The sequence below is a fragment of the Eschrichtius robustus genome, chromosome 7, assembly GCF_028021215.1.
Source record: "Eschrichtius robustus isolate mEscRob2 chromosome 7, mEscRob2.pri, whole genome shotgun sequence".
NCBI classification, from domain to species: domain Eukaryota; kingdom Metazoa; phylum Chordata; class Mammalia; order Artiodactyla; family Eschrichtiidae; genus Eschrichtius; species Eschrichtius robustus.
In genome coordinates, this window is record NC_090830.1 from 108,821,283 (window position 1) to 108,831,450 (window position 10,168).

Below are 10,168 nucleotides of genomic sequence, written 5' to 3' on the forward strand. Positions count from 1 at the left end.
GTCCCCTTGAGGTGCGTGTGAGGGCCTCAGAGCATGCCAGTGATGGACATCTTCAAAGTGCAGGTGCCACTGGGAAAATGGAGCCATGGAGGGTTTTACTAGGAGTAGATTGTGCCTTCCCGCTGCCTGGGGTCCACAGCCTGGAGAGGACCAAAGGTGGGATGGCCTGGAAAGCAGATTGTCCATTGTAGAATTGGATGCCTGGTTTAAAAGATGCTTTCCAGTTTGTTCTCAGGGACCCAGTGAGGGGACAGTAGCCAGGTCTGCGACAGCCCTGGGACCTGCTGGGCAGACCTGGATGGATGGCCAGCTCCCACAGCCTGGCTTGGGTTGAGGGTTCTGGCCATCTTTTTATGGGTTGCTAGTGGTGGGGAGCAGCCTCCAGTGAGCCTTGGCAGACCTTGAACTGGCCGTGGTTTGTGGGGTCTTCGGGATTTGAGGTCGTTGGTCACCTGGCTCTCAGAGCTGAAGCCAAATGAAGTGCCGTTTTCATCCCTTTGTCTCCATGGAACCTTCGAGGCCCTGGCTCCAGCATCTATCCTGCAGCTGGTGGCTCTAAGATCATAATACCTACGTTTATTGAGCACTTGTACTGGGCAGTATGCCGAGTGTGTCATCTCATTTAAACCTCGTGACAGTCCCCAAAGCTAGGTTCTATTATTAACTCCATTTCACCGATGAGTAAGTGGAGGCCTAGGGAGGTTAAGTAACCTGCCCCAGGTCACACAGCTAGTAAGCCATGGAGCCGCAACGTGAGCTGTGCCACAGGTGCTTGTCGATGCCTCAGAGAAACTGGTCACCATAGCCGTCCTGGCTGTCACCTCCCTTCTGTTCTGCCTTGTTCCCACTAGCTCCAGGAGGTTCTGAGCCATTGAGCTAACAGGAGGGCCTGCCCACCACCAGCCCTAGTGAAGTGGGCTCAGCCTCCAGGGGAACAGAGGCAGCCTTGTGGCAGGAGCTCCCCCAGCTCCCAGCACAGCCCCATCTCCTTGGCTGGGTCTGTTTCAACACCCTAGAGTAGCACATTCCATTCTCTGGCACAGCTTGGGGCTGGAGGTTCTGGATTCCCCTGGCCCCAGCAGAGCCTGCTGTCTGGGCTGGGACACTGGGTCCCAGCCACACACATTCCAGCAGCAACCACCCCCCACGTTGGATTTCCCAAGGAGTGAACTTTAGCCAGGATTACAGCCGACTAAACAGTTGTGGGATGTGAGCTTCCTTTGTGGGACCCGAGAGGCTGGATGCTGATGGGGCTGAGAGAGGAGGAGGGGCGAAGGGGTGGGCTGCCCTGGGATTCGGGAGAAAAGCCGTGGTTCAAGGATGGCTCTTCTGCTGCTCTCAGGGCCCTTGGAGTGAGATCTGAGCAGGGTCCCCAGAAATCTTCCTGTGAGGCAGGGTAGCAGATGCGTGGCTGCTTGTACACAATCCTGCCCACCTGTCCTCGGCTTTGCCCCCTGCAGGCAGTAGTACAGGGGTTAAGAGCACGGGGTCAAATCCTAACCGCACCAGTAAGTACAGCTGTATGTCCTTCAACGAGTTCATTAACCTTTCTGAACCTCAGTCTCCTCACCATTAAAATGGGCATAATAATAGTACCTACCTCAGGAGGCTTAAATTAAAATGCCAAAGTGCTTGAATATTTATATATTAATGGGCTTGATATATACTGAATGCTACTATGGTATTATATGTCTTCTCTCTTCTATTGCCCTACATACTACCTGGGAATGTATTTTCTGATGCAAAACCACAAATGTGAATTCTCTCCCTCTTCTGGAAGTAACAATTGTGGCCTTTAGATAAGATGTTCCTGTCTTTTCCTTGCCTTCCTGCCAGTAGCATTTCTTAGTTGATTAACAAATCAATTAGGAATTTAATAAGCACTTATTTTGTGCAGGCACTGTGCTAGGTCAAGGCCTTTGGTTAATAAAAATACTAATTACAATTTAATGAGCATCTTCTAAATGCTGGGCATTGTTTCCAGGTATTTTTCATACATTTCCCTGCTTAACACTCAGCCACCCTGTGAAGTAGACATGATCACTCCATTTTCCAGCTAGGACATGTCCCCAATGTCACATGGTCATTAAGTCACAGCATTGGAACCCAGAACTGGCCTCTTCTCACCCGATCCTGAGTGTCATGGGCCTACCACAAATCCCTTCTGTTCTCTATCAGAACTCTCATTTTGTACCCAGCTGAAACACTTCCTCTGCCCCCTTGCAACTAGGACCGGCCATGTGACTTAGTTCTGGCTGGTGAGCGAGAAGTGGAAATCTACCAGGTGGGACTTGTTGGGAAATTACTATTTTCCTGATCAAAAGGGCCAGAGGCAGCTGATGCGCCGCTTTTGCTCTTAGCCCTTTCCCGCCTTGCTCCCTGGAATGTGGCTGAGAAGTTGGGAGAAGGAGGCACCACCCCCTGGCAGAGCAGGAAGGCAGAATGAGCCTGGGACATGGACCTCCCACCTCCAGACCTCCTGAGGGGGGAAGTCCCGCTGTTTCTGGAGGTTTCTGCTCCACGCAGTCGGATGCCATCATTCACTGATGCGCAGCGCAGATGCTCGCTGGGCAACACCCGCCGCCTGTCTCAGGCTGGCCAGGAGACAGTGTTCTGTGACTGAACTGAATGCAGGGAGCGCTCAGGCCTTGCAGGGCCTCCCTGGTCTTTGGTCCCAGGGAAGAGACTGCCGGGGGCTCTGACGGCAGGTGCTGGGGACAGAGCCAAGGTGCAGAGCAGGGCCTGACTCCTTCGTGGCGGTGGGTGAGGAGCGCCTTGCTGGGGCCTCGCAGGATGGGCTAAGGGAGCCCCTCCCCGCCCGCTCCCTCTCATGGGCTGCCAGCACCTGACAGAGGTCAGTATTGTGCTCCGGCCAGAAGCAGCCTGAGTCCTGTGTATTCAGTGAAGAAATAATCCCTGGTCTTGGTTGACCCTAGAAGTGCCCGTAAATATTTGGTCAGGGTAGGAGGCTGGGAGACAAGGGGCGGTTTCAGGGAGCCAGGTGGGCTGGGCAGGCTTTGGGCGAGCGTGGGAGGCAGCGGCTTCCTCAGAGGTGAGGAGAAACAAGCAGGCCTCGGCCGCCCCTGACCTGTGTGGGGCACCTGACTGCCAGGGAGGTGATTTATGGGCAGGCTGTCAGACCACCTGTTAGCCCACACTGGCCCCTTGTTTCTCTGTGGCAGCGTGCTCCTCTGAGAGCTGCGGAAGCAAGCCAGGGTTTTCCTCACCTCAAGAGAACGTGGCTCCATTGTTTTGGAGGATCAGCAGGCCTTGACTGGACTCGGCATCCCAGCTGTACCCCAGTTGGTGAGGAAAGCCTCCTGGGGGTGTCCCCAGCCCCCTGCTCTGGGTACGTCTGCCCTGTCCCTCAGCATCTGCTGACAGTCCCCTCAGGACTCTTTCCAGGCACCACCCCTCCCAAATTCTGGACGTGTTACTGACAGCAGCCTGTCGCCTCCGTTTCAAGCCTTCTCCCCTCGCTTCCCCGTCCAGCTCAAGGTAGCAGCCTCCATCTGCACTGAGCTCGCTGAAGAAGCCCCCTGAGGCATTATAGCTGGTCCCCTCCCCGCATGCAGGACCAGGACCCTTCCAGCCTGAGGTAACCTCAGCCCCTCGCCCTCCTGCCGTAGCTGTTGGCTTATCCGGATGGAGGTTCTCAGCCCTGGCTGCACACTGCCCCAGTGGGCATCTAGAAATGCTGATTTTGGACCACCCTCCAGAGGTTCAGATTTAATTGATTTAGAGTAGAGCCCAGTATTTTGTAAAAGCTCCCTAGATGATTCGAAGGTTTATGTATTAAAATGCAGGTCTGGGGTGGGGCCTGAGCTTCTGTGGTTCTCACCAGCTCTGAGGTGATACTGATGCTCTGGTCCAGGGACCAGCTTGGAGTAGCACCTGTCCACACCGTCATCTCCTACACGTCCAGTGCCCAGGGGTGTTTGAGCTCTAGGGGTAGGAGTGACACATTTAGGACTCTGGCTCTTCAGAGTAGTTCCCTGTGGCCCGGCCTTTTGGGGGCTCCTCAGAGCAGGCACTGCCCATGTCAGGGAGATGCTGCAGGACTGTGGGAGCCTTCTGATGGTGGGAGAAGGCTGGGGAACTTGGCGTCTCTGTCCTTCCTCTGAGACAAAAGGACAGTCATCTCCATTGCTGAGTTAGTCTCGTCGTGAGGATGAGAAGGGTGACCCTCTCTATGTGTTCTCGGGGGATCATGTGAAAACGTGGGAATCGCTCTTTTTAGGCATTCCAAGTATGTCTGTGTGGACAGTCCGTGGGTTACAAAAAGGCCTCTTTCGCGAAGTCCTTTCTGAACACCCCACCGAGGAACCAGCTGATAAAGAAATCACCTGGTTAAAACCAGTTTGTTTTCTTTGATTTAATTAAAAACTTAAAAAAAAATAGAAAACCAAACCCTACCTGCATCAGTCTAGTATCTATGGCCTCGCCGCAGTAGCAGTCATCAGGATAAAAGGGACATGCGGAGGCTGAGGAGTGAGCGTCTGGGAGCGGGGCTGGGCTGGGCTTCTCTCCGGCCCAGCGGGAAGGGAAACAGGCAGAGACTGGGAAGGTGGGGAGGCGTGGCTGGAGGGCACTGTGACCCTTTCCTTTCGGGAGGGCTACAGTGAGGACACGTGAAGGGGCCCTGGGGGCCAAGAACTGTCCCTCAAGTAGCTCAGCCTAATACCAAGACTTCCCTCTCCCAGGCGAGGCCCCACCGCCAACAGAGGGGAGCTGACACCACCGGCTATTCTGGAAACCACCTCCTCAGGCTGCTTAGAGCTCTGTCTTCTCTCTGCCTACTTTCTCCCAACTGAGAAACCTCTGCTCCTATGGGAGGAAACCTTCAAGGACCCCAGAACCCCTCGGTCAAGGACAGCCTGGCTCCATGTCCATCCCTTAGTGCCTGGGCTGGTAGCAGCTCTGCATGAACCACCCTCCGGCAGGGGCTGGGTCAGCCTGGGAGTAAGGGGAGGCCAGGTGGGCAGGAGGAGAGAGTACGCCCCAGGGGCGGAGACAGAAGACAAGGCACAGCTGGCTGGGTGGGGCAGGGAGGAGTGCCCTTCAGTGGGGCTCCGCGGCCCCATAGAAGAAGGGGTAGTAGAGGGAGCAGGGGTAGGAGAACATGAACTTGACCGCGAACTTCATCTCCTTGTTCTTCTTGTCCCAGCGGTAGACGGCCATGAGCAGCAGCTGTCCGTCCACTTTGCGGCCCATGACCAGGAAGCTGCCAGCCAGGCTCTCCAGCTGTGGGCAGGGGCAGCCAGCGCCGTTCTTCATGTGCAGCACCAGCCTCTTGGTGTCCTTGCGCTTCAGGGGGCCCGGCTTGAGCAGCTTCTTCTTTTTCTGGGCTCCAATCAGCTTCCGGTCCGCGTTCTCTATCTTGATCTCTCTGATGCGCATTTTGACCACTGTGTGTCGGGGTGGACAGAGGGATGGCCTGAGAACCGTCACGTTTGCTCAGGACGCTGGTGGCCCCATGCTTGGTGCTCTGCCTGAAGCTCCAGGCCTGGGGCTTGGGGAGATGGAGCTTCTGCGTGTACACGCTAATATTTATGAAGCTCCCATCATGTGCTGGACTTGCACGGGCATTATCATGTTTCATCCTTGAGGTATGGTGGGGAAATGAGGTTTGGAGAGGTGGTGATGTGCCTGAATTCTAGAGCCTGGGTTGAACTGAGGTCTGGCCTGTGCCTTTCCATGACACCAGGTGCAGGGTGGAGAGCTCTCCGTGGCGAGTGGAGCTGGGTGTGGGCTCCCCGGGGAAGGGAAATATTGGGGGTGGAGCTGACCAGTTGGAGGGAGGGTTTGGTGGAGGGGTGGTCCTTGTGACGGAGGAAGGCTGGATTTCATGATCTCTGGGGATGCTTCCAAACGGGATTTCTGGCTGCGTGCGTGCGTGTGTGCGTGTGTGTGTGTGTGTGTGTGTGTGTGTGTGTGTGTGTTGCAGGGGGTGGTGTTTGGAGCAGGGGGTGGTGTTTGGAGCAGTGGTGGGTCTAAATGCTAGACAGCCGGCTCTGGGCGGGGTGCCCTTCTCTGTCGCATGTGTTGATTTCCATGGGTAAGCACTCCCACCGTGACCCCTGAGTCACGGAGCACAGGGTTGGGAAGTGCCGCATACAACCAGCTCTTGCTGAGCGAACCCACCGCTGTAATCTGTGTGCGACTGTGTAGTGTGGGTGGGAGTGGGGAGTGTGGTGCTGGGTGTTTTTGTGTGTGAGAGAATGTCTGTGGTGTGTGTAGGAGTGTGAGTATGTGGGGTAGTGGAGGAGGTGGTTGAAGGCCAGAGAGCCTAATGGAGTTGGTGGCGGTCACTTAGGCCAGCGTCCTCCTTCTGCAGGCCTCTGGGTCCCCATCTCCGGGAGCAGCCAGGGAGAAGCCAGAGAATAACTTTGGCCGCCCAGGGAAGGACAGTGTTATAAAATCTCTTTCCTTCTCCCCCACCCCCTCTTTCTCTCTCGGACACGCACACACCTTGCAGTAGTAGTGTCCTCTTTCCAAACAGACTGATGACATCAAAGACCTGCTGCAGGAAGGATTTCATTGCTTTCTCTTTTTCATAGACAGAGGAGGCTAAGACACAAAAGGGGAGCCGACCTGGCCAAGACCACATGCTGGGCTGCGTGGTCCGCACAGGAGCCAAGTCCTGACTGCCCCAGGAATGGGGAGGCTCCAGGATGAAGCTGTGGGACGGGTGACCACAGCTCCCCTGGCCAAAGGTGCATCAGGTACTAGGCAGAGGTGCCCAGGGACGAGGGGGCTGCACTTCCATCCTGGAGCCCATCTCTCCCCTCTGCTGCCCTCATCCATCTCTGGGCCAAGCCTGCTTCCCCTAAAGAGAATCCAGCCCTGGAGGCCCCTCTGTAGACAGTGTCAAGGGATGGCTGCCAGAGCCCTGGCCAGGGATGGACCATGGCCTTGAGGGGCTTTTGAAGTCCCTGGGATGACCTGCAAAAAAGAGGTACATTTCTCTGGGGAGAGGGCAGTGGCCACGTGGACTCTACACTCACCGAAGTCACTGGAACACATCTGCTCCATGAGGCCATCAGCGCTGTGCTCCATCTCACACTGGGCGCAGATCTTGGTCACTGAAGAGAGAAGCAGGGGTGGGGAGAGGGGATCAGAGTCCATAGAGCCACTTAGGTTTCAGGCTCCCCCACTGACCCACCACCTCCCCCTGCCAAGCCTCCACTTCCTCATCAGGAAACAGGATGATGATAATGATAATGCTCACTGAGTGGCTGTGAAGTTCAAAAGGTCGTGAAGGGACAAAACTGACCAGGTGGGCACGATTGCCCCATGACCCTGGCAGCTGTGACCATGATGTGCACTGTCTTTTTCTAAATTTTGTCTCATTTAGTCCTCAGCCTATGAAGTAGGTATCATTATTCCTCTTTTAAAGAAAAGGAAACCGAGGTCCAAAGTGGCTACCCAAGTCTACAAAGCTAGTGAGAACTGAGCTTAGAACTCAGGATTTGTGACTCCTAGATTAGTGCTAGGGTGGGGATGTTTGCGGGGTCTTTCTAGGAACCCAGGCTCCAGACAGGTGGGTAAATGAGTGACGCCGGCAGGGCAGGGACTGAGATAAACTGAGGAGCACCCAGTTTAGCATTACCAGAACTTCCGATTTTTCAAGGGAAGCCAAAACTCTTTTCGTATGAAATATTCTCAGTTTTGTCTGTTGGCCACACAGATACCTCGGGCTGCCTCTGGTCCTACCACACAGCACCTGACCTCGCTCTCTGTCTCTGCCTCCTGGTGGGCGCCCCATCATGGGGGAGAGAGGGGCCCAAAGCGGGTGAGAGTGGGAGGGCAGAGCCAGGTGGGAATCCAAGCCTGGGATTTCCCTGCTTTCCAGGCTGTTAATGTTCAGGCTCCAAGAAAACCAGAATAAAGGAGCCATGCTAGGATCCCTGCTGGGGACTATGCTGTCTCTGCTTGAGCTGGGTCTTTCTCCCCTGCTTCCTGGTTCCATTACTAACCTGAGAATAGGGGGTTTCTCTTCTCTCAACACTCTTTGGTCACAGGACCCCCACCCAGCCGCAACTGTCAGGTCCTGTGTGGGCGTGTAGGACTGGGGACTGCATGGGTGAGGTTAGCTTTGAGGGGTGGGTGGGGTGTGGTGGAGTCCAGTTGTTTCTGGGGGGCCGGGTCAAATGGAAAATGGGGGAGTGGTGCTGCCCCTTGGGAGAGTCCCAGAGCCAGGGGCTCCCTAGATTCTGGGTATTAGCCACCCAGGCAAAGCTGCCCTGCTTGGTGCCACTGTTTATCCTCTTGTCTGGTGCCCAGCCTGGGCTTACTCTGCCTGGAAGGAGTTTGGCAGACAGTGGGGGGAAGGGTGAGGGGGTGCACAGTGAAGGGGAGGCTGAGACCAGAGAGGAATTAGGGGTAATGGGATTGGGGGCGGTGGGTGGGAGGTGGCACTTAGGATCTCATACATTTTGGGAACCTGGGTTTGCTTCCTATTTTACAGATGAGGAAACCAAGGCTCAAAGTTGAGCAACTTGCCCAAGGGCTCCTTGTCAGGGGCCGAGCCTGGCAATCTGCTCACTCTTCTGCACTGAGCCTTACCCAAAGTTCTCCCAACCTGGGGGACTGGGGAAAGAGTGGGAGAATTTAGGGTTCCCAGGTACAGAAAATGGGGACAGGGTGGAAATCATAGCCCAGAGTGTGCTTAGCAATCCTGGGCATTTGTGGGCTGAGAGAGGTGATAAGGCATTTATTGGAGGCCTCAGGATGGGGGGATAGCATTGGGCTCCCCCAGGGATTCCAGAAGCTTGGGAAGGTGGGAGCTGCGAGGGAAGTGGGGGAGGTTTCAGGAACGGAGTTGGAATGGGGGAGAACCAGTGGGAATGTCCACAGCCGCAGGTGGGAAGGCTGGTAGGCTTCGGGGCGACATGCAGGGCTGAGCAAAGACGTGTGTGTGGCACCTCTGGGGGCTTGAAGAGCTGTGCTAAGGGGTTGCTAAGCAGCATCTATCCCGTCGGAGCGCGCGGGGCGCTGGGGGCTGGGGGTAGGGAGGCGATGGCGGCGGCGGCAGCGCTACCTGGAGGCGCGGTGGCGGGCAAGTGCCCGAACTGCACAGCGATGCAGAGGTCGTTGTCCAGGGGGAACTTGTGGCAGTGCAGCATCTCGGGCCAGGGAAAGCCATAGGCCTCCATGAGCGGCGCACAGCCGGCGCGCACGGCCTCGCACAGCGAGCGGCAAGGGTAGATGGGCCGGTCGAGGCAGACGGGCGCGAAGAGCGAGCAGAGGAAGACCTGCGTGTCCGAGTGGCAGCGCTTGGCCAGCAGCGGCAGCCAGCTGCTCGCCTGCTGCTTCACCTCGGCCAGGCTCTCGTGCTCCAGCAGGTTGGGCAGCCGCATGCGCTTGTAGCCCACGGTGTGGCAGAGCGGCAGGTCGGCGGGGATGTCGAGGCACTGGGGCGGCTTGGAGTACGAGCGCCCGTGCAGCGGCTCGGTCTGCCAGCCATAGTAGTCGTACTCTTCGCCGCGCCCCGGCGCCCCGTGCAGCGCCCCCAGCAGCAGCGCCAGCGCGGCCGCCCGCGCGCCCCCCGCCGCCGCCCGCATGGCTGCACAGGTCCCCGATGCTCCCCTGCCGCTGAGGTCGCCCAAGTGGGTGGCAGCCTCGTCCCGCGCCCGCGCGCACAGAGTGATCCTGGCGCCTCCCACCTTGAAGCTCCAGCCCTGGCCTCGCCGCGCGCCCCAGCCAATCTCCGGCCGCCCGGCCCCCGCCCCAAGGCGGGGAGGCAGGGTGGCGCCCCCCCTGCCCCTCCTGCCCCGGGGCCTGCGCGTCCCGCTCAGCGCCGGCTCGTGCGCCCCTCTCCCGCTCGCCCACTCCCCTGCCACTGACCCAGCCTCGCCTTGCGCCTCTCCCCGGGGCTCCCTCACTTCCCTAGGCTTTTTCCTCGCCCCTCGCCTTCTCCATCCTTCCTCCTTATCTCTCTCCGCCACAGCCTCTCCTGTTCCTTTTCTCACTCACTTCACTTGGTTATCTCTCCGTCTCGGCCCTTACCACTCTGCTCTGTTTTCTCTTGCCTGACACCTCGGTTCTCCCTTCTCTCGGCAGGAGGCTCCTGGCTTCCCACACCCTCCTGGTCCAGGCAGGCAAGTTCTTCACTCCCAGTCCTCACGCATTTATTGAGCTCCTGCTTGGTGCCGGGCAGCGTGCT

At 57.2% G+C, this 10,168-nt stretch overlaps 2 protein-coding genes across 2 annotated transcripts in view; one reads left to right on the top strand and one right to left on the bottom strand.

Annotated features, from left to right (window-relative positions):
* Window positions 1-4,986, top strand: part of ZFYVE27 (zinc finger FYVE-type containing 27) — a 28,794-nt gene extending 23,808 nt beyond the window's left edge. Inside the window, exon 12 of the mRNA XM_068548320.1 lies at window positions 4,704-4,986. Within this exon, the coding sequence (XP_068404421.1) occupies window positions 4,704-4,735 (32 nt within the window). The 3' untranslated portion in view covers window positions 4,736-4,986. The remainder of the gene's footprint in view (window positions 1-4,703) is intronic.
* Window positions 4,987-5,043: 57 nt separating this feature from the next.
* SFRP5 (secreted frizzled related protein 5) lies at window positions 5,044-9,566 on the bottom strand. The gene is made up of 3 exons (XM_068548321.1): window positions 9,044-9,566; window positions 7,008-7,085; window positions 5,044-5,408 (listed from the first exon to the last, which is right to left on the bottom strand). Exons 1-3 carry the CDS (start codon window positions 9,564-9,566, stop codon window positions 5,062-5,064), a joined length of 948 nt encoding a protein of 315 aa, XP_068404422.1. The 3' UTR covers window positions 5,044-5,061.
* Between the last annotated feature and the right edge of the window lie 602 nt (window positions 9,567-10,168).